We start from the raw sequence: 20685 nt of genomic DNA, 5'->3' as shown, positions 1-20685 counted from the left end.
TATGCAAATTCTACTTATGCAGACCTGTACAACACACACATATGCCAGTAAGGAGCAATATCTTTTGCATCTGCAAAATGGCATTTGCAAATAAACATTAATGATGATTACTTTGCATATTTGCTGCTTCTGCAAAGCCAGACATATCATATGTACCACTCTGTATATGGGCAGAAATATGTTTTACTTTTGACAGTAATGTACGCCCATACTACATCAGTCCCCCATTTAAAAATAAAATTGTTTTATTTAACTATAGTTTTTATTATTGCTACCATAATGGCACAAAGGCCTCTTTTATTGTATGGCCCATACACACACACATCAGGCACATGTGGAATATCAGCTGTGGCTAAATGGCTGTTAAAAGAGTTAACATAAAATATGAATATCAATCATGAAGTCACTGATTTAGAATTTACCAAAGACTTGACTGTCCATAAATGTAACAATTTGGATCCCTAAACAGTTCAGGACATTGTCAGTGAGTACTGACATTACGATTGCTAAACAGGTCAATGATCTGTATTTTAACAGCCATAAAGCTCACAGCTCAGGCTGGTTATGCTACTGATGCAATCTTGGTGCCTAATAAATATCTATCCTTAGCTTTCAGGGTCACTGATCGCCATTAGGAAAGGATTACCAGGAAAATGTGAGGCATATGGAAATGTAAACAATGTAAAATAAATTATTTATAACTGTTATAAAGCTGGTTGCAGAGCTGTTTATGAGTTGCCATAATTTCTCCAGCATTGCGCGCACAGAACTAAATGCATATTTCCACCCATATGCAGATCTGTACACATCTCTGTGTCCGGACCACCCCTATTTTGATTTCATACAGTAGCTGCAATTATCATTGGGCACCTGCACCATCTTTATCCCCTGTGAAAAGATATCTTCTGTGGTCCCTCCATGTTAAATGAAGGGGATCCTTAGCTTTTGAATGTTTTTGTGGGGTTTCCTGCAATTTTAGTTTCAAAAATATGCATCCAGTTACAGCCCAATTACATAACTTCAGTGTACTGTAAATGCATTCAGTTTGCGTACAGCTCTTCACTGCTGTACCTGTGTATGCTTGGTTGAGGAGCATGTGCAGAGCAAAGACTTACGAGATATGCTCTGCTCTTCTAATGGACTTGTTTTTAATACAGCATCCACCCCAAGAGAGAGATAAGAGACAGGACAAACCAAAAAGGTGTTTCTTAAAGCATGCAAAGGTATGGAAAAAACACCCTAAGGTGAATTTTCTCCAGGCGCTGATGAGGGAGGTGCACCACAGCAGCTAAAACAAATGGGGTTGGTCAGACCCCCAAAAACATAAATGGATAGGAAAGGATTGAAGCGCTAAAATGGTCAAATATGAGAGCAAAAGGTCACATGAAAATACACATTTATTATGATAAATGAACTTAAAAATGATTAAAAAAATTTTTTGGTAACACTGTAGAAATGGAGTGCTGAACACCTGTTCCAATAAAGCAGTCCCTTATTAGTTATGCTCAAGGTATCCCGTTAATGTTCCATCAGGTATTATAGTTACCACCAGCGAATGTCCAAGGTGTTAAGCGGATAGGCATCCGCAGCGGCTTGTTCCTTGTTGAGCTGTGGATGATGGAGGATCTTCAGAACGGGTCCACAAGAAGAGCCAATGGTGGGGACCTGGTCCAGGTGGATGGTCTTCAGGAAAGGATAGTGAGTGGTAGGTACACACAGCACCAGTCGCTTTATTGGAACAGGTGTGAATTGTCTATGCAATATTACCAGGACTGGGAGAGACATAACGTTTGGACACTTCATTGTGTCCCTCATTATTCAGCACTCCATTTCTACAGTGTTACCAAAAAAAATTTTTAATCATTTTTAAGTTCATTTATCATAATAAATGTGTATTTTCATGTGACCTTTTGCTCTCATATTTGACCATTTTAGCGCTTCAATCCGTTTCTTAAAGCATTACTTCCAAGTAAGGTGATTCCTTTCCACTACCCTGAATGCAAATCAAAAGAGCTCCATTATGTATTTTTTCCTGGGACTCTGTGGGGTGTTTGTAAATGTCAGCACCAATCAGAAGCCATAATCACAGAGACTGTGACTTCTAACTGAACCTTTCACTCACGCACTCCTTCTGCAGCCATTGTAAAGTAGTTGGCTTTAAACGTTTGTCAGATTGGGTAGTATTGCACAGTTCTAAGAATGATATCATACCAGTAGAAGACATTTCTCTTACTCCTATCATTTTGTGCCAGTCATCTTAACATTGTTTGTATCTTAAAAAAGACTGATATTGTATGCTGAGTTTCACACGTGTAATACATTCAGACCTATGCTTACAATAAACTGGAAATATAACCAGAAAAGTCCAGTGTGCTTTTAATTGGAAACCTAACACAGTAGTGTTTTACTTACAAGCAGATTTATGGTCAGTGTACCAAAGATCAGTACAACACAATAAATCTTTTTTTCTCTCTCCAATACATTATTTGTTGTAACCCTTTAGTAGTTGTCACTTTAGGCTAATACATTGCTTAGTAGTGATCACCAGACCATGAAAGTAGCACATTGTAGAAATTACCCCATGACATATTTTTCTATGTGCACTTTACAATGTAATGCCACAACTGTGCTGGCAGTATTCACTTTGTGTAATGATCTTTGCAGGATTTGTTCTGCATCTCTATTGCTGATTTGATAGTCCCACCTTTAAAAAAAACCAAACAAACAAAACGAAGGCATAAAGGTGAATATAAACATAGTATTTTACAGGTTGTCCTGAAGACTATCCATATAGTCTCTAAGTTCACGTGAATCCCCAATGTTCATATCTTGACAAACCCATTTGATATTTTCTTCATTTCCAAAGATTACCGCATTGGTATATGGACCCCCTTCTTCTGGTAAAATAGTAGTAAAGGATGTGAACTTTACCCGTTTTCTTTTTGAGCTCCCTGGATTTAATGGCTCATTTTGGACTTCTTTTTCATATGTGTAATCTGATGACCGCATAATTTGACTATAAGGATTCTTTTGGGAACCTCCGTTGAGTAGAAAGTTGCTTTCTTCGAACTGAGATCGTCGGTCGATCATTGTAGTGCACTCTTCTGCTGGCAGGGGAATATCTACTGGATTTTCCAGCAGCTCTACCTCATTTCCAAGCCATACCCAGTCATGAGAATGAGGAATGTTGGCTTGATCAGCCACTGGGAACCTTTTATGTCTATATTTCCAGGCAAATGCCACACAATTAATTAAAAAGACTAGTATGGCAAGACAGAACACACAGAGAAGGGCATACATGCCAATTTCCAAGTCTGTGAGACCCCTTGAAGTCTGTGTAAGCTCACTTTCATGATTGTGTTCTGAGGCTATTCTTGTAGGGAAACTAGTATATGGTATAGGGACTATATGGGCATCATTATAATTTTTTTGATAGTCTACTGGAGAATCAGATGTAGAGTTTTTGTTAATACTATCTTCAAAATTGACAGCTGAAGATCCATGTTTTGGCCACTCGTTCACTGTTCTTTCTTGCTCTATGACTTTCTCAGTTGTTTTGCTCGTGATTTTCTTAAAATCATCATCTATGCTTTGAATTTCATTCATATTTCCTTTCTGGTCAGAGTCCTTCTGGCCAAACTTAACCTTGATAGTTCCACTGCCAACAGCAAGACTACTTTTCCTCTTAGACTTCTGGCAGATCTCACTTATCCCTAATTCTAATTTTATCAAAGGCCCTTGACCTTCACCTTCTGCTACTACAACAGGCCAGTTTGAAAGAGGATTTTGATAAGTGGACACAACCATCTCATCCAGAGAAGACACCAAAATTGAGAAGTCTTTGCTTTCATAGATGTCCAGAGGTGTTATTGAGCCATCACTAAACAGGGTCCACACACTGATGACTGCTTCCTGCAACAACAAAAACATATATACAAATATTATTCTTTTACCCTCACCAGTGTCGGGCACAGTAGCATTTTCATTATAATGGGAGGATAGCCCAACCAGTTCCACATTAGATGGTACCTAGGTGGCAAACTGCATAAAAGTTAGCACATTTCCTTTACTCCTAACAGTAGTAACAGTGAGAGTCCATGTGTTATATATTTAAATGTAACGTGCAAGGTAAAATAAATAAAATATCTACTAAGCATACCTGCTTGCCATTTACATGGAATATGTACCGGCAGGTCTGCATGTTAAAGGCATTTTATAAGTGCATCTGTATACAATTCAGACATAGAACAAATAAGATGGTGCCATCGCAGAGGCGGATTGGCCCACCAGGACAGACCCTGATGGGCCGGTCCCATGTCCACCTCAGCAAGGCCAATTCACACTCAGGCTGGGCTAGCTCACACTGCTTCCAGTACTTGTGCTTCATTGGAACACAATCTGGAAGTTAGGCTAGTGGGCACTTCCAGATGCCGCTAGCCATGAAAAGTTGTGAAGCTGTTCTACCAATGGGGGACCTGGAGAAAGTTAACTAGCCCAGCGGCATTCTGTCCCTGGCCCCAGCCAAAGGTCTCTTCAATGAGCCAGGCCTGGGGAGCAGCAGCATAGCAATGGTCAGAGCCGGGTTCACTACACTCGCCGCCACCCTAGCTCCTGCACTCTCACTGAACTGGCCAGAGCGGCAACTGAGCACTGAAGGGGACCTGGCAGAGAGGTTATTTTTATTACATTATTTGCATGATCATGATGGTGTAAGGGTAAGGGTGTCCCTGGTCACAGTGTATGGTTTAGGGACTGGACAGGAGTAGGATGTACCTTGTTCTCAGGATGCCAGCTGATCAGGCTGCACTCACAGCCAGCCCTGGGACAATCTCTAATGCAAAGTCCTTCAGCCCTATAGCTGCCCAATGTCTGTCCATAATGATGGGTCTATTTATGTAATGCAGTGGCTACGTATGTAATGCGGTGTCTACATTTGTAATGCAGTGGCTACATATGTAATGCGGTGGCAGTGTATGTAATGTGGCGCTGTTCATGTTATGTGGTTCTATTTGTGTAATGCAGTGCTATACGTGTAGTGCAGTGCTATACATGTAATGTGATGCTATACGTGTAATGTGGTGCTATTCGTGTAATGTGGTGCTATTCATGTAACAATGTGGTGGCTTTGTATGTAATCAGGGGCGGATTGGCCACTGGGACAGATTCTGCTGCGCTGGTCCCCTGTACCTGTGTTTCACTACTTGTGTGTGCTCCCTCCCTGTACTTTGAAACATATAAGGTTAAAAAAAAGGGGTTTGTAGAATGAAAAATCAATAAAATCAGAAGTAGATTAAAGGCATGATAGCAGTGTCAGTAGACACTGAAAGTGGGCATATCAGTCCTTGTATATCAGAAGTACAGATGTACATCAAGGAAGGGCATTGTAGCAGCATATGCATAAAGTCGAAGGTAAACATTAGCATGACGTAAAGCAAAGGAGGCCCCAACTGTGTCTATCTCAGAATCAGGACCTCTGAGGAGTGACCCTGTCCTCTTTACAGGCCCCTCCCACATTAGGGCTGCTTCCATAAATTTCCCGGGATTGTGTTTGATCCCAATTCGCCCCTGGTGCCCTGACATACCAACATCAGTACAAATAGGCAATGTTCTATTTAGCCGTGCAGATCTTCCAGGCTTTCATCATTCCTGATTACCACAGATGGGCTATACAATTGTCTTCCTCAATCAAAGCAAGGCTCTTTTTATAGTTACAGGTTGTCAGATGCAGACAGTAATTAGAGTCTTGGTACTTCTTTATAATGTAAATAGCAGTACTTTCTTAAAAAAAAACCAGCAAGGCACAAGCCCAGAGTTTCTCAAACAGGATCTTCAAGGCACCCCAACGGTCCAGGTTTTAAGTATATTCATGGCTCAGTACAGATGGTTAAATCAAATTAACTGAGGTGCTAATTAAGTCAACTATGTCCAAGCATAGATATACTTAAAACCTAGACCAATGGGGTGCCTTGAGGACCAAAGTTGAGAACTTATGCACAAGCATAAGTAGCCCTCTGGTAGAAGGCCCAGGCATGTCTGTCACCCTGGTGGTGTTTATTAATTTATGTTCTTCAAAGATTTTTCTTTACCATTTTTTTTCTGCATTTGACACTATGGAAATGGGTGGTAATTATTCTTTGGGGTGAAACTCGATGCTTCTGGCAGCCTGGCGGCCAATCAACTTAGCTGCCATGAATCTGTATTTGCAGATAAGTTTCTGTGGAGCTCTCAGTCTCAATAATGTAATTATTATATTGCCAGGTTATCACAAATCGCTTTCTCACTCAATGTTCTAGTTCTACTCTGACAGATAGACTGAGCCACAGGTTGTAGACTAGCTAAGTATTTTTGTTTCTGTATACTGTATCTACACACTTCATAATTATTAAAGTTATGGTACAGTGCAATACGGAATAAGCCAAAATCAGACAATAAATTTAGCAATGACTTTTGTTAAAAAAAGCAAAGGAATTACAGAGTTAATTAATTTACTGCTTATAACAAATGTCTGGTTTCTATTTCATTTTCTATCATTTACTTTCATTCCCATAGAGAGAACCAGACTGGGGGTGTGGGAGATGTATCAAGCCTTGGAGACAGATAAAGTGGATAGATACAGTATAAAGTACCAACAAATCAGTTTCTGTTGTTTTTACAAGCTGTACTTGAAGAATGACAGAATCTTATTGGTTGGGGGTGATTCAGACTTAATCATAGATGTGCTAAATTCCCTGATATGCGGGGGAACGCCCAGCACAGGGCTAGTCCGCCCCGCATGTCAGACCCCGTCATACAAGTACAAAAGCATCGCACAGCGGTGATGTCTTTGTACTGTAGGAGTAGCTCCCAGCCAGAGCAGCTCCTGCATGCTGGAAGGGAGCTACTCATCGCTGCCCGAGTCGCACAGAAGTCACGCAGTCGCCGTGGCCCGCCTCCCCAATGGTCCGGGCACGCCTGTGTTGCCCGGACCACGCCCCCTAAACGATGGACAAAGGCCGCCGGCCCGCCCCTTCCCTCTCAGCAACCGCCTCTGCCTGTCAATCAGGCAGAGGCGATCGCAGGGCTAAGATAGCCATCGGCTGTCTGCCATGCGCCGGCGCACTGCAGCGCATACGCTCTTCAGACCTGATCGCTGCTGAGCGAACACGTTGTAGCAGCATGTTGTATCACATTGTGCTGATGAACCCCTAATGTTCTTCTCTACAGTAACACGGCAAAGTTTTTCAAAGTTTCCACTTTGTTTTAGGTTTCATAAACATAATTAAATGCACCTTGATGCTGTTAATCCAGAACATATTGTACGCTAATGGACCTGTAGACACTCATTTTCTGACAAGTATTTGCTTCCCTTTGCATCAATGTTGACATTGCTTACAGTATTTAGAAGCATTAATGCACTGTATAGTGTAATGGGTTTGCGTGTAAATGCTCATTAAGTATTTAGTACATTATGCTTTCAGATATGATAAAAACTGTGTTCCTCTTACAGTGAGAACAAAGTACAAGGTTTAGTCTATTCTTTTAACTATTGTTTTTCAATGCCTGTGTATACAAGTCATATACCCTACAAAACATTGCTAAGATAGACACTGTCAGGGTCCCCTATAGGTAACCCTGTTTGACTCAGACTATGTCAGAGTCAATAACCATATCACCCTGACTGGCACTACACTAGATTTAGGACTGCGATTGCAGAGATACCCAAGTTCTCATGTAGCGAGGGCAGAGTCTAATATAACACTCACAATTAATATTGTACCACTGTGCCCATTATACCATGCTCTTGCTTGCCACTACCTGTGGAAATAATATGGCCCCAGGCAGGGGTGTTTAACAGAGGAGAGGGCCTGTGAAACAGACTCCTAGTGGACCCCTTACTCTGCACAGCGCAGTAGGCTCTGGCATTAAATAAAGATACACCTAAAATCAGCTAAAAGGTTTATAAATACTTACTGGTTCTCATTAAGAGCTGAACAGAGCCCAGAGAGTATTAATCAACAAAAGTGTCATACTTGCCTATGCTCCTACTGTAGATTATACAGGAGACTCAAGATTTTTGAGGTCCACCTGGATTAATGGGAAAGTAGCTCAATCTTCTGGGCCTGCTTCTGTATCTTGAAAAGTGAGCAGGATGGACCCATGATTATGCTATGTGCATTATTATAGCCCTGATTACAATAGATTGATGACACAAATCATGTCATTATGTAGCAGAGCGGTGGTCTTCAGTATGCCGGCTGTCGGGATCCCGACAGCCGGCATACCAACACTTATTCTCTTTCTTGGGGGTCCACGACCCCCCTGGAGGGAGAATAAAATAGTGTGGCACTCGTAGCGTGCCACCGTGCCCATAGCGTGGCGAGCGCAGCGAGCCCGCAAGGGGCTGATTTGCGCTCGCCACACTGTCAGTAAGCCGGCGGTCGGGCTCCCGGCGCCGGTATGCTGGGCGCTGGGAGCCTGACCGCCGGCATATCGTAGTGAACCCGTAGCAGAGGATGGGGCCATGGTCATCAACCCAACACACATGCATACTTCCCATCTGTGAACTACTGGAGGGTAAGTCCAAAAGTAGGCAAGTCGTGAGTATTCAGCAAGTGAATATGTGTATGCATGTGTGAAATTTATAACTTTGTTAGTGCATATTGTATTTCTACATTAATGCAATGTCTGTGTGTAAATAATTGCTTATGCATTTTGTTCACATGGATTTTTTTCCCCAAAAAGTATAATTAGTTAGTTGTTTAGTCACTTGTTCTCCAGTGCTTATAGAACTAACTATACCTTCTAAACCATGTCCCCTCATGGGCACCCTCTTGAAGCTCCCTGCCTCTCATAGACTCTTGACCATCCCTTGCTGGAACCACTGCAAGCCCTACACCATTGTAGGTGTCACTAGGGGTCCCCTCTCTTGTGCCTGTAACATACTGTAAATGACTAAACCACACATATTATACCATGTTCTCCTGTCATCATAGAAAAGTATATTGATTTCTTATTTTATCATCTTGTTCTTTCCTATTTCTATTCATAGGAAGGTAACAGCCTTCCTCTAGCAGCTGCTGGAAACCCCTCTTTTGTTCAACACCAACTGGGTTTTAAGTAATTAAGATTTGAGATCTTTTTTCAGTGTGTTGCATGAATGGCACATTGATTTTCAAATTAAGTTTGGCTACTTCTGTAGATCTCCCACCAAAGTCATGCATGCAGGCGCAATCTAGCACATCGCTCATTTCACCCAGCGATGTGTGCTGAACGGTCTGTGATAGATCACTCTGCACACATCTCTGCCCGTGTGTACTGAGCTATACACTAGCTGTAAGGAAACCAAGCAAACACTGTATTTCCCCCAAGAGATTCAATATTTAGCTACTGGATTGCGATTGGCCCTGGGTTCCTACTAATGCAAGACAATGCTAGACCTCATGTGGCTGGAGTGTGTCAGCAGTTCCTGTAAGACGAAGGCATTGTTGCTATGGACTGGCCCGCCCGTTCCCCAGACCTGAATCCAATTGAGCACATCTGGGACATCATGTCTCGCTCCATCCACCAACGCCACGTTGCACCACAGACTGTCCAGGAGTTGGCGGATGCTTTAGTCCAGGTCTGGGAGGAGATCCCTTGGGAGACCATCTGCCACCTCATCAGGAGCATGCCCAGGCATTGTAGGGAGGTCATACAGGCACGTGGAGGCCGCACACTACTGAGCCTCATTTTGACTTGTTTTAAGGAATTTACATCAAAGTTGGATCAGCCTGTAGTGTGTTTTTCCACTTTAATTTTGAGTGTGACTCCAAATCCAGACCTCCATGGGTTAATAAATTTAATTTCCATTGATAATTTTTATGTGATTTTGTTGTCAGCACATTCAACTATGTAAAGAACAAAGTATTTAATAAGAATATTTCATTCATTCAGATCTAGGATGTGTTATTTTAGTGTTCCCTTTATTTTTTTGAGCAGTGTATAATCAAACAGAATTTCCAATTACTGTACTTTAAAGTGACCCAAGTCTTGTAGTAGAAAGGCACTTTAAAAATGGAATGGAACAGGTTATTAAAAAATAATTACCTATAGATGCTGACTTTTAATAGTGCACCATCTTTGCAAGACGCCATGTAAACAATTACCATACTGTAGTTACAATTTTTTTGGATGATTTTGGATGTTTAGCTATTTTGGAATATTTGCTTACCATAATGAGATCGCTTGGGGATGGGACCCTAGTCACATACACCTTACACACATAACCTGAAAGTAATTTTATACAATAGTTTTAATGATGATGTGCATGAAACAAAGTCTGTGTATACTGAACCATCAGAAAGCAAAGCTGTCACTATTTCAGTCGCACTCAAAAAATGTTGGCTTTCAGGATATTCAGTTATTGGATTTTCTAATTTGAAAGACTCAACCCGTACGAGTTTGTTTCGGGGTAATCAATCCTAGCGTTCTTGTAGGGAATAAGCAGAAATTCCATCAATGATCCATACCTCTTCATAGTTAAAGCCACTCATTTCACATTATTAGTTCCATAAAGTTAAAATGATCTGCTACAGTCTGAGTTTTATCTTGCAGTACCTGTTTAAAGTCATGCAGAATGTCACTGGCTTTGGTGGTTGTAATGATGGCTCTTTTGTTTCCCTTGCTTGTTTGTAGCGACAAGGAGAGGCCGGTGATGAGTTGGACTCCTAGTTCTACAATTCCCACCCGATCATCTAACACGGTCACTGTTTTCTCAGCCAAGATGGAATCAGACAGTGGGGAAAGGACCTGGAAAATAAATCAGAAAAGAGTTGTGAGACCAAAGACTACAAATGATGTAATAGCAAACACAGAAGAAGTGTATACTACAAAAAAACTACAAGCTTAAACCTATTATGTTTTTGTGGAATTGGATTCATGCAATTATTTATGTGTGGTCTGCTTTAAAAAAACCTATTGACTGCCTAGTGTCCATAGTCATATTTAATCACACCACTGTTAATGATATTTTTTTTTTCTTCTTGCTTAAACATATGTTTAATAATAGGAATATATTACATTTATGTTAAAAAAAAGTAATTTAAATAAATAAATCATTGAACATTGACCAAAAGATCGCATATTTCCCTGGCCATTTAGTAATTTTTACAGCATTGTCATTACATTGTCATCTGTGTGTGTTGCAAACATATCACAATCAAACTGATGAGTTTTCACTGGGTTGGCCATTAACACTAGTATTAACCTAATTCAACCCCTTTCACACCGCACAAATAACCCGGTATCGACCCGGCATATTGCCAAGTTGACACGGGTCGGTGTGCGGTGTGAAAGGGCCATGATCAAGTTCCCGGGTCACCTGACCCGGTAATTCAGCCCGGGAATAAAGCAGTGTTATTCCCAGGTTGAATACCGGGTCAGTGGCAGCGTGAACGGCTTCCCGGGTCGATATGACCTGGGACCCATTCACTGTAGTAGGGAGAGGCGGGGTGGAATGGCGTTCATCCCCCAGCGCAGCCTCCACTGCTGGCTTCACCCCCTGCTGCTATGGCAACTGACCCGGCAAACTGCCGGGGCGGTATGCCCACTGTTAGGGTCCAATGCCGGATTCCTCCTGGGAAGGATCTGTTTCCAATTCCCGGCTGGGATCCGGCATTGGCGGTGTGAAAGGGGTATTCATGACAGATCAACAGATTTAAGTACATAGGTTATTCTGATTTCAATTTGCTGATGAATACTAGAGTGATAACTTCAGAACGTCTCGGTTGTAATCAATGGCAATGTAACTTATTGTTTATATAAATATTGTTATTAGAAATGTATACATACTGCATATTACTATCACTTGTACATTACAGAATGCTATCCTATGGTTGTCTATAAGCTGGTGGTCCCTTGTGTTTGCTATTTACTATACTTTAACCAGCCACTTTTCAAAACAAATCCTTGTCTATTATAGGTTGAGTATCCCATATCCAAATATTCCGAAATACGGAATATTCCGAAATACGGACTTTTTTGAGTGAGACTGAGATAGTGAAATCTCTGTTTTTTGATGGCTCAATGTACACAAACTTTGTTTAATACACAAAGTTATTAGTACTACTACTTTTTTGTACTGTCATTTGTTCATATACATTCAACATTAACTATAACTTAATATGCAAATAAATCTTACTAACATTTGTTTTTACAATACATATTTTGCATACAAACTATTTTATTACAATTTGTTATCGAATCATTATGAAAAACAAGCTTTTTGGTGTTACAGTATGATCACATATGAAACACACATGAATGCCCTTTGTACAATGAAATGCAGTATCATTGGATTCTACATTTACTTTTTACTTTCTTAATTTAACTTATTGTAGTCATGTTGTAATTCTATACAATATGATATTGTTTGTGTATATGTTGCTGCAAAACCATTAGTAATTAATGATTATGTTTATTGTGTTAAGATTAAAAAGATACATTGCCAGCCTCTAGAAAATATTATTGACAGCAGAACTACAGTGTATTCCATGTTATACAAACTACTGAAAAGTAGGGCAACTAGTAAAATTATCAGCTCATCGACTATGATATTCATCAAAATCATGCTAACTCTCTGTTCCACTCACTGTCTACCCCATTTGTGTCACTCCTGTCTGTCTGCCCCTCTTTTTTAGAATGTAAGCTCTCACGAGCAGGGCCCACTCCCCTCGTGTGCTTTTCCTTCTCTTACTTAGACTATCTAATACTTAATACCCCTTACAATGGCATCTAACTCGGTTTCTGCTGCCCTGATGCTTATTTCAGTGTCATGTTGGCTGATACAGCCATGTTTATATACCATGTACTTGTCCTACATTGTCTTGTATTGTAATTTGCTGTTTTCTTTTTTTTCTCATTTGTTTATGTACTTTATTAGCTCCTGCAAAACCCTTGGGGTACCATATAAATAAAGGATAAAAATAATAAAAATGCTATGCACTAACATACCAAGGGGAGAAGAAGGGGTCAGCAGACTATGGCCCAGCTAATTGAGTTAGTACAAGTTACAGTTAGATTTTCTCCTAAAAAATATCACCTTACAATGTCTCTGGATGAGGACTTTAAACATTGGCAAAGCTAGCACTCAATCTCTGAATTATTTTTAGTTGTAGTATACAAGAAGTTTATAGGAGCATAACATCTGAATGTTTTATTCTAAGTTACATTAGCTGGTTACTTACTATAATTATATCCCGAACAAACAGAGGTAAAACAGTATATAATTCCACTGAGTTACTATCATTGCATAGTTAATAAAACAGCTATTTCATTGTATGGGTACAAACTAGACAATGTGTGTATCCAGTGACAACATCTGCGACGGGACCCGGCATAATCAAGTTCTATATATTTTATTTTACTTTAATTTTAAAACCACTGTTTTAAATAAAAAATGACATATCTACAAAACAGTGGTATAATATCAGTCTGTCTATGGTCCCCATTTAACAACGGTCCTTATTATCAGCTGCATACTGTTTTTTGTTTAGTATCACAGAGATACTAAAGAATGTGCCATTGGTATTTAACATTATTTACCCCTCTGGCGAGGTCCAGCAACATCTTGCTCCTCAGCAATATACAGTACTCCATCTTGCCTATCACCCGGTGGGATTTGCCAATTGCGATCCGTATGGCTCTCACCATCTATAGATGGCATAAATGGTATAGTGACAAACAGCTTTGTTAATAACTGCTGTTTGTTGAAAACTGAAAGGAAGAAATAACCCCTTCAGCGAGTGCTAAAGAGGTTATGTCACATTGTTAAATGGAGACCTATATTTGCATTAATAAATCTTACAAGGTGGTTTAAGATTTGACCATTCCTTCAGCAACAGAATAATGCTTTGAAAAATCCTGTGGTTGCTGTATGTTCCATGGGATTAAAATCTTCATTAAATTAATTGATGGATATATTTTAGCAGATTAACCCTAATATATAATTTTCCATGATGTCTTAAGTCTGAACTTTAAACAAGCACTGGCAATCTTTAGTTTTTGCTAATTTAACATGAATGCTCTGGTCTGTTAAGTAGCAATTTCTTCATTCACTTTAAATATTACTAGAGTTAACAGAAATAGAAAGAAATTATGTGATTTATGGCATGCCTTTGAAGTGTGGGTGGCATTTTATCTCTCTCATTTTGTTCTGATTGAGGGAAATCTTCTGTATTGAATGAGATTATCTTGCCGAATCCTATGAATAGAAGTATGCTGTACCAATTATTCTCTGTTAGTCTTGCTGGCTAGCCAGAAAAAAAAATATTTTCTAATTCCGAACATTCTTATTTTTCCAGAAAACAGATGAACGAGAGTATGAATGATTATCTAGGCCAAATAGCTAATGGCATTTGGGTGATACTAAACAGCATTTCTGACAGCTGAGACCTCATCGTCCAATGTATCCAGGAGGCAGTGACAGTGATAAATTGTCATTGTGTACAGCAAAGTAAATATATACATAATTATATATATATATATATATATATTTTTTTTTTATATATATATATATATATATATATATATATATATATATACTAAAATACAATGAAAAAGACAGAAAAGATAGAAAGAGAGAGTGAGAGAGGGAGATGGAGCACATCCGTAGATAGAAGCTGACATGTTCGAAGGCTGGAGAGAATATGTTTTGTAAATGGCTTGATTGAATGACTGGACCATGAAAATTTTGAATAATCATATTTATTTAAAACATTGTCTAAAGAGCTACACTGTATGCTACAATGACCATAAAATTAAGGTTAGTTATAATTAGGGAGGCCAATCCAGGCCAAAATAGAAAAACTCTAAATCCCAGGATTCCCGGGATATGACACACCAGACTGGGCACTGCTGTGCCACAGTCCTTAAGCAGGCAGGCAGTCAGACAGGTGGCTATGCAGCGTGACCTACATCATGCTATGCACAGCCACACAGCATCCTTAAGCAAGCTGGTGAATTTTCAGAAGTTCGGCTGCGCAGCGTGACCTATAGTACATCACCCGCGCACAGCCACTTAGCAACACAGGCGGTGGGCTGGTGCAGGTGAAGGGGCAATCAGGTGTGAGGCTGCGCAGCGTGACCTACATCACGCTGCACACAGCGACACACAGCCGGACGAACAGAGCCTGAGCCGGGTGCTGCAGGTGCTCAGCGCTGCACCAGCATTACTGCGCATGTGTAAATTAATCTCAAAATCCCAGGATTGGAGCCTCCAATCCCAGAATTGAAATCCCGACAATTTTAGGCCAGAATACCGGGATCCCGCCAATCCCGGGATTGGCCTCCCTAGTTATAATAACCAATAACTTTTTTTTAAGGCAATGCGCATGCAATGCACATAACAACTCCTTGAGTTATATGCAGTAGATTCCTAAATCATCATTCTGATTCCCTGATCAACTATAACAGGTTTTAAATGTACACATAATATATAATTTATTGGCTCTACATTTCAATGGAGATTTTATTTTGTTTGCATTTTACAGTAGAAGGAATCATGTACTCAAGGACCCACTGACACTTCTTTCAATAGAGTCGAGAAAATTGTCATGACATTGCTGCATGGAGAAGGCAGAGTTTGACACAGGGAAATACACAATTTCAGTACTTGGCTCTAGCCCTTGGAAAACCTTTGAAGTGGTAGAAGTAAACACAACTAGCGATCAGTTTCTCTGTAATGCCATAAAGGAAGTTTAGTTAAAAACAAAGGTTTATTTTATAATTAAGGGTCTATGTACTATGCCTTGGAGAAAGATAAAGTGTATGAAGATAAAGTACCAGCCAGTCAGCTCCTCATTGTCATTTTTCAAACACAGTCTGTAACATGGCAGTTGGGAGCTGATTGGCTGGTACTTTATCTCCATCCACTTTATCTCACTCCTTAGTACATTGACCCCTTAATGTCTCTGCAAACAAGTGCATATACTGTATTTTATAAAAGTACCTTCATCTGATAAGAGAACCTGGAATCCTTGGCATTTATAGGTGAAGGAATCAAGAAGCTTAATGTTTCTTTAAAAAAGTTATACCTTATTACATAACAAAGTCTGATAACATTGAAGTTTTGAGATTCAATTATTTAATTCTTCTGTGAAACTGTATATCATGACAGATATAATTTATTATTGTACTTTACTATTTTCATACATTGTTTGTAATCAGTTGATGCTGTAAGAACCTAAGCATTTATCAAATTTGGTATGAAAGAGTTTCTAAATGATAATAACAAATATTGCTATACTGTCCCTTTTAAAGAGATGATACAAATTGCCCAAACACACAGACATAGACCTGTTCCAATTTTACCTGGACTGTAGTTATTCCTTGGTCGCGTCCAACTAAAACCTTCCCTGCTTCCAGTGTAGCAATTTTTGGTTCTTCAACCTTTATAAAGTCACTCACAAGGTCAGTAATGTCAAACTGCCAATCAGGGCCAAGCATGTACGTTAGCTGTCCACCAGCATCAGAGGACTCTGCGACAAACTGAGTGAAAACACGAACCATTGCATGTTGGTACTGCAGGGAACATCCACGCCCTTTTTTCTCATCGTCCTCTTCATCTTCACTGTCTCTTGTTGGTCTACAAAAAAATTCATTCTGTGATGAAAGCGTGTACAGTAGTTCTCTATATTCAAGTTGTAGTGGAAATGCTATTAAATATGTTAAAATTGTATATTTTATTGTTTGTTTTAAGTTTTCTTCATTCAAACAATGATCATTACCATTTTGGAGTTCAGTGTAAGTTCCAAGTTCACAAATAGCATGGAAAACTATTAAAAATAAATGACAGTGTAATTATTTAAGATTGAACTAGCATGTACATGTTTAAATTGGCTTTTACATGATTACTGAACTACTTAAAGCTCAACAATGTATTATTAATTTATTGATCTTCAAAGACAATTTGAAAAGCTGGGTTGAAACCAACATAACACAAATCTATTGGCTTCCCACTTGCCTCCTTTTCTTTGCTCACATTAGGACACTGCTATCAAATGTAGCCATTTACTCACTAACATAATATTATTGATGTTATTATCTCAGCTTTTTCTTTAGTGATCTCAACTGCCTCATCAGTGGTAGTAGCTGTCTCCAAACAAAAAGAACAAGTCCTTACTCTCTTTCCAGCAACAAGCGTGATACAAATTGAAAACAATAGGCTGCAGTATATATTACTACTCTCAACTGGCATATAACCACCAAAGTGTCCATGCAGCACAAAAGAAAATGCCTTCTCGAAAACAAGAAGAGGAAGTTAGTTCAGCTAAGATAAATGGCAAAGGACAGTTATGGATGACAACTGCTGACTGTTTACAGATTTCTACAATGAGTGGTTCATGTTTTCTGTTTCTGCTCTCAGCCGTCTCTCCTTATCACAACTATGGTGCACCATCGGTAGCTAGACAACAATGACAGCTTTATTGTTCATGGCTAGTAACTACTGCATTACAATCAAACACTTTCCACACCAGCAGCTACAGTGGTGATTCCATTACCTTGTGTATCAATCATTCCCTACAAGGCTTATAGTGTAAACTAATTTGGGTAAAGCCATCTTTACTGTACCTTCTACTTCATGTATATAATTTGCTTATGTTATGACACCATCAATGTACACAGCTGTGTAATTTGTCAGGGTTTAATGGCATAATAGATAATCATCATCATCATCATCATCACCATCCTCACATTACTGTATAGGTCACTGTGTCACTGCAGACTCCAATGGCTATGCTGCTGTAAACTGTACAAAGATCTGATTGGCACATTAGATTTTTAAAAGGAAACAGAGTTTGAATGACCATATTACAATGAATGAAACGCTTCAAATAATATATTAATATAGACATACTGTACCAGATGATGTCTCAGAAAACATATGCAATTATTTAAGAAAGCCTACACCAAAAAAATGTCCAGCCCAATATCACGCAATAATTACTATAGGCAGCCATGGACCTACTGTAAGAGCAGCATCTTATTATCATCCCTGTCTATAGACACTAGGGCTACACAACATGATTTCCATGTAAAGGAATCATTTATGACACTTGTTCCTCTTGAGTCACAACCTCATGCATATAAGCAACTAACTATATTTACAAGACACACCAGTAACAGAGTATTTGCAGTAGAAATGTTATACTTCATAATGTGGTGATTCCCTGAACAATCTCTAAAACATAACTCAGAATGTAGTAATGTAATGTATCATGTGGAAGTTGGATTATGAAAAACAGGAACTATAAATCAGTAACTGTCCTGGTCAATTCTCCACAGCTGGTCATTGCAAGCAGGTGTATGTGTGATCAAGGATAACATATTCTGATAACATCTCTCAAGGTATAAAGAATCATTTATAGAAATAGCTAGGAATAATCATTCACAATTCCATATGTCCAATATTGTTGTCTACTAATTTTGACATGCACACTGTCTAGTGTCACTGCACACACCAGCATACACTTTCCATCTTATGTTATGTATAAGGACCACAGAAGGGTTCCTCAGCCTTTTTTATTATTAAAAAACTATACATACTGTACAGTAGCTCATAGAATGCAGCTAGCGGTACAGCTTATTATATACATTTGTTGACCAGTGCCTTTACTTATGGAAAGTGATTCAGAAACACACTGTCAACAGGATATTTTATGTTGTTACTCAACAGAAAGTCTAATAATCAAAATACAGTATATAACTTGGGAAGCAGCACAAGTATTGTTATTAACAGCTTTAGTTAGTTACCAAATATTTCCCTATAGATTTGTTTATCTGAAATGAATCTGCTATTTATAATATGAAATAGAAACTGCGGCTGTTATCTGTTTTATAATCTACATTTTGCCTTTTCTGCAGCAACTTTGATGGCCCTTTGGGCTGTTTTAGACCTAACTGGCCCCAAATTGCTGCCTGTATGAAGACCACAGGTCCCATTCAAAATCTAATCAGGCTAAAGGGTAAATCTAATCAGAAGGTGACTGCATCTGTCTGTGCTTTATCTAGCATATTTGGATCCAAAAAGCTGAAAACCTCTTGGATGATATTTCTTGAATGGAGTGAAATCACCTTTTTCACTAATTAAACCTTTTATTGTCACAATATGCACAATAGGTTATTTCTTTGGTCGAGTCATTCTCATTGAGGAATACTTTAGATTAAGGAAGTGTCAGCAATAAATTAAAGATTTACTTCTCACAATTACAAAATATGTATTCATAAGTGAGATCACACAGAGTGCCCTAGTGTCATTTGTTCTTTATTTATTTCTATGACGCCCCGGATGAAGAATCCAGTGCAGTGGAAGGGAACAATCATTTTTTACAAGTTATTTATCACTTTAAATCACAATTATTGAATGATATACACCATTTGGGTTATCTAATTTTGGAGTTGGAGTCCTATCCGGATTAATTGAAGTATTAAATCACCAAACCCTTAATGGGACCCTGTCAGATCTCGCTTGTCAATAGCCAGAACTTTCATAGTAGGCCATAAAAATATATGATTGTGTATAGTCAAGTCTGACAGAGAGGTCGAGAAGCTGAGATTGTCCCTTATATAGAAATCTGAAGCCATTTACCCACACACCTTTTATTGACAGAGACGGGGATCCTCCAGCCCTTGATCTGGCTCAGTTCAGTATCGGAAATCTCTATTTGCAGTGGAAGGCGTGGAGCCCATACAGTCACTTCCAGTTGGGTGGTAATGTGCTGGTATGTAAAATTTACAATGGTGTCTACTTTACTTTTCATTTCTTTACCATTAACGAAGATAGAGTCACATTTGCTGGAAACCTGAGTAAAGAAGAAATGAAAAGTTAATATTGAACAAATGAAAAAATTGCAGAAAATATTTGTCTTATCAACTTATAACATTCATTAAAGTAGAAAAATAAAAGGTCCCATGAAAGCAATAAATATAATCTGCTCCTATGGCACTTACTGCTAAGTTCAGAAACTCCCTGCCAGCAAAACTACTTCATACTTGCTCATTCAGACACTCATATCAGTTAATCCTTATAAACTGGCTATAAAATACTATGATCACTGACTTCTAAATAATTGTACAGTATACCCAATATGAACTTGACACCTGGTACATATATTAATGTTTAAAAGAAAAATAATAAGAATATTATCACCTAGAATTTCCAAAACAATTGCAGGACATACTGTATATTTCCAATGTTCCCCTCCAAATAACTTAGCACTGTGCCAATAAAATTATTTTATTTTTATCAAGTTGAATAAATGGGCAGAACAAATTATTTTCTGAAAGAGATTCATTTATCATCACAGCTTTTTGAAAAGTACTGTGCTGAGATCAGATTGTCTTGTTTAACTGAGAAATGAAACAGATCAAACCATTTTTAAATAGACAGCATGGTAATGGTTCACATAAGGAGTTATATATATATACCCAAAGAGAAAAAGATCAAATGTACAGTAAAGATCTTTTTCAAACTCATATTTATCATTTGATGATATAAATAATGATTCAATTATTTCATATAAGTTGGCTCTCATACAATACACACTCATTATATTCCATTCTTCTCCCAAAATATAAAATCTGCTCTTTGTGGACCTCTGTTAGAATCAGAAAAGATTGTAGGAAAAATAGATACAATATTCTGAATGGTACGTGTATTCTTTATTTTAC

The 20685-nt window shown here is 38.8% G+C and overlaps 1 protein-coding gene across 2 annotated transcripts in view; it reads right to left on the bottom strand.

The window, feature by feature from the left end:
* Nucleotides 1–1918: 1918 nt before the first annotated feature.
* TMEM132B (transmembrane protein 132B) overlaps nt 1919–20685 on the bottom strand; it is a 926737-nt gene continuing 907970 nt past the window's right edge. For both annotated transcript variants that reach the window (XM_063964601.1, XM_063964602.1), the window contains 4 exons: nt 19612–19817; nt 16327–16600; nt 10576–10767; nt 1919–3912 (listed from right to left, as the gene is read on the bottom strand). In XM_063964601.1, the coding sequence (XP_063820671.1) occupies nt 2764–3912; nt 10576–10767; nt 16327–16600; nt 19612–19817 (1821 nt within the window). In that variant the 3' untranslated portion in view covers nt 1919–2763. The remainder of the gene's footprint in view (nt 3913–10575; nt 10768–16326; nt 16601–19611; nt 19818–20685) is intronic.

This window comes from Pseudophryne corroboree, chromosome 1 (genome assembly GCF_028390025.1).
Source record: "Pseudophryne corroboree isolate aPseCor3 chromosome 1, aPseCor3.hap2, whole genome shotgun sequence".
In the NCBI taxonomy this organism is placed as follows: Eukaryota; Metazoa; Chordata; class Amphibia; order Anura; family Myobatrachidae; genus Pseudophryne; species Pseudophryne corroboree.
The sequence above is the reverse complement of the archived record's forward strand: the minus strand, read 5'-3'. Positions and strand labels throughout refer to the sequence as shown.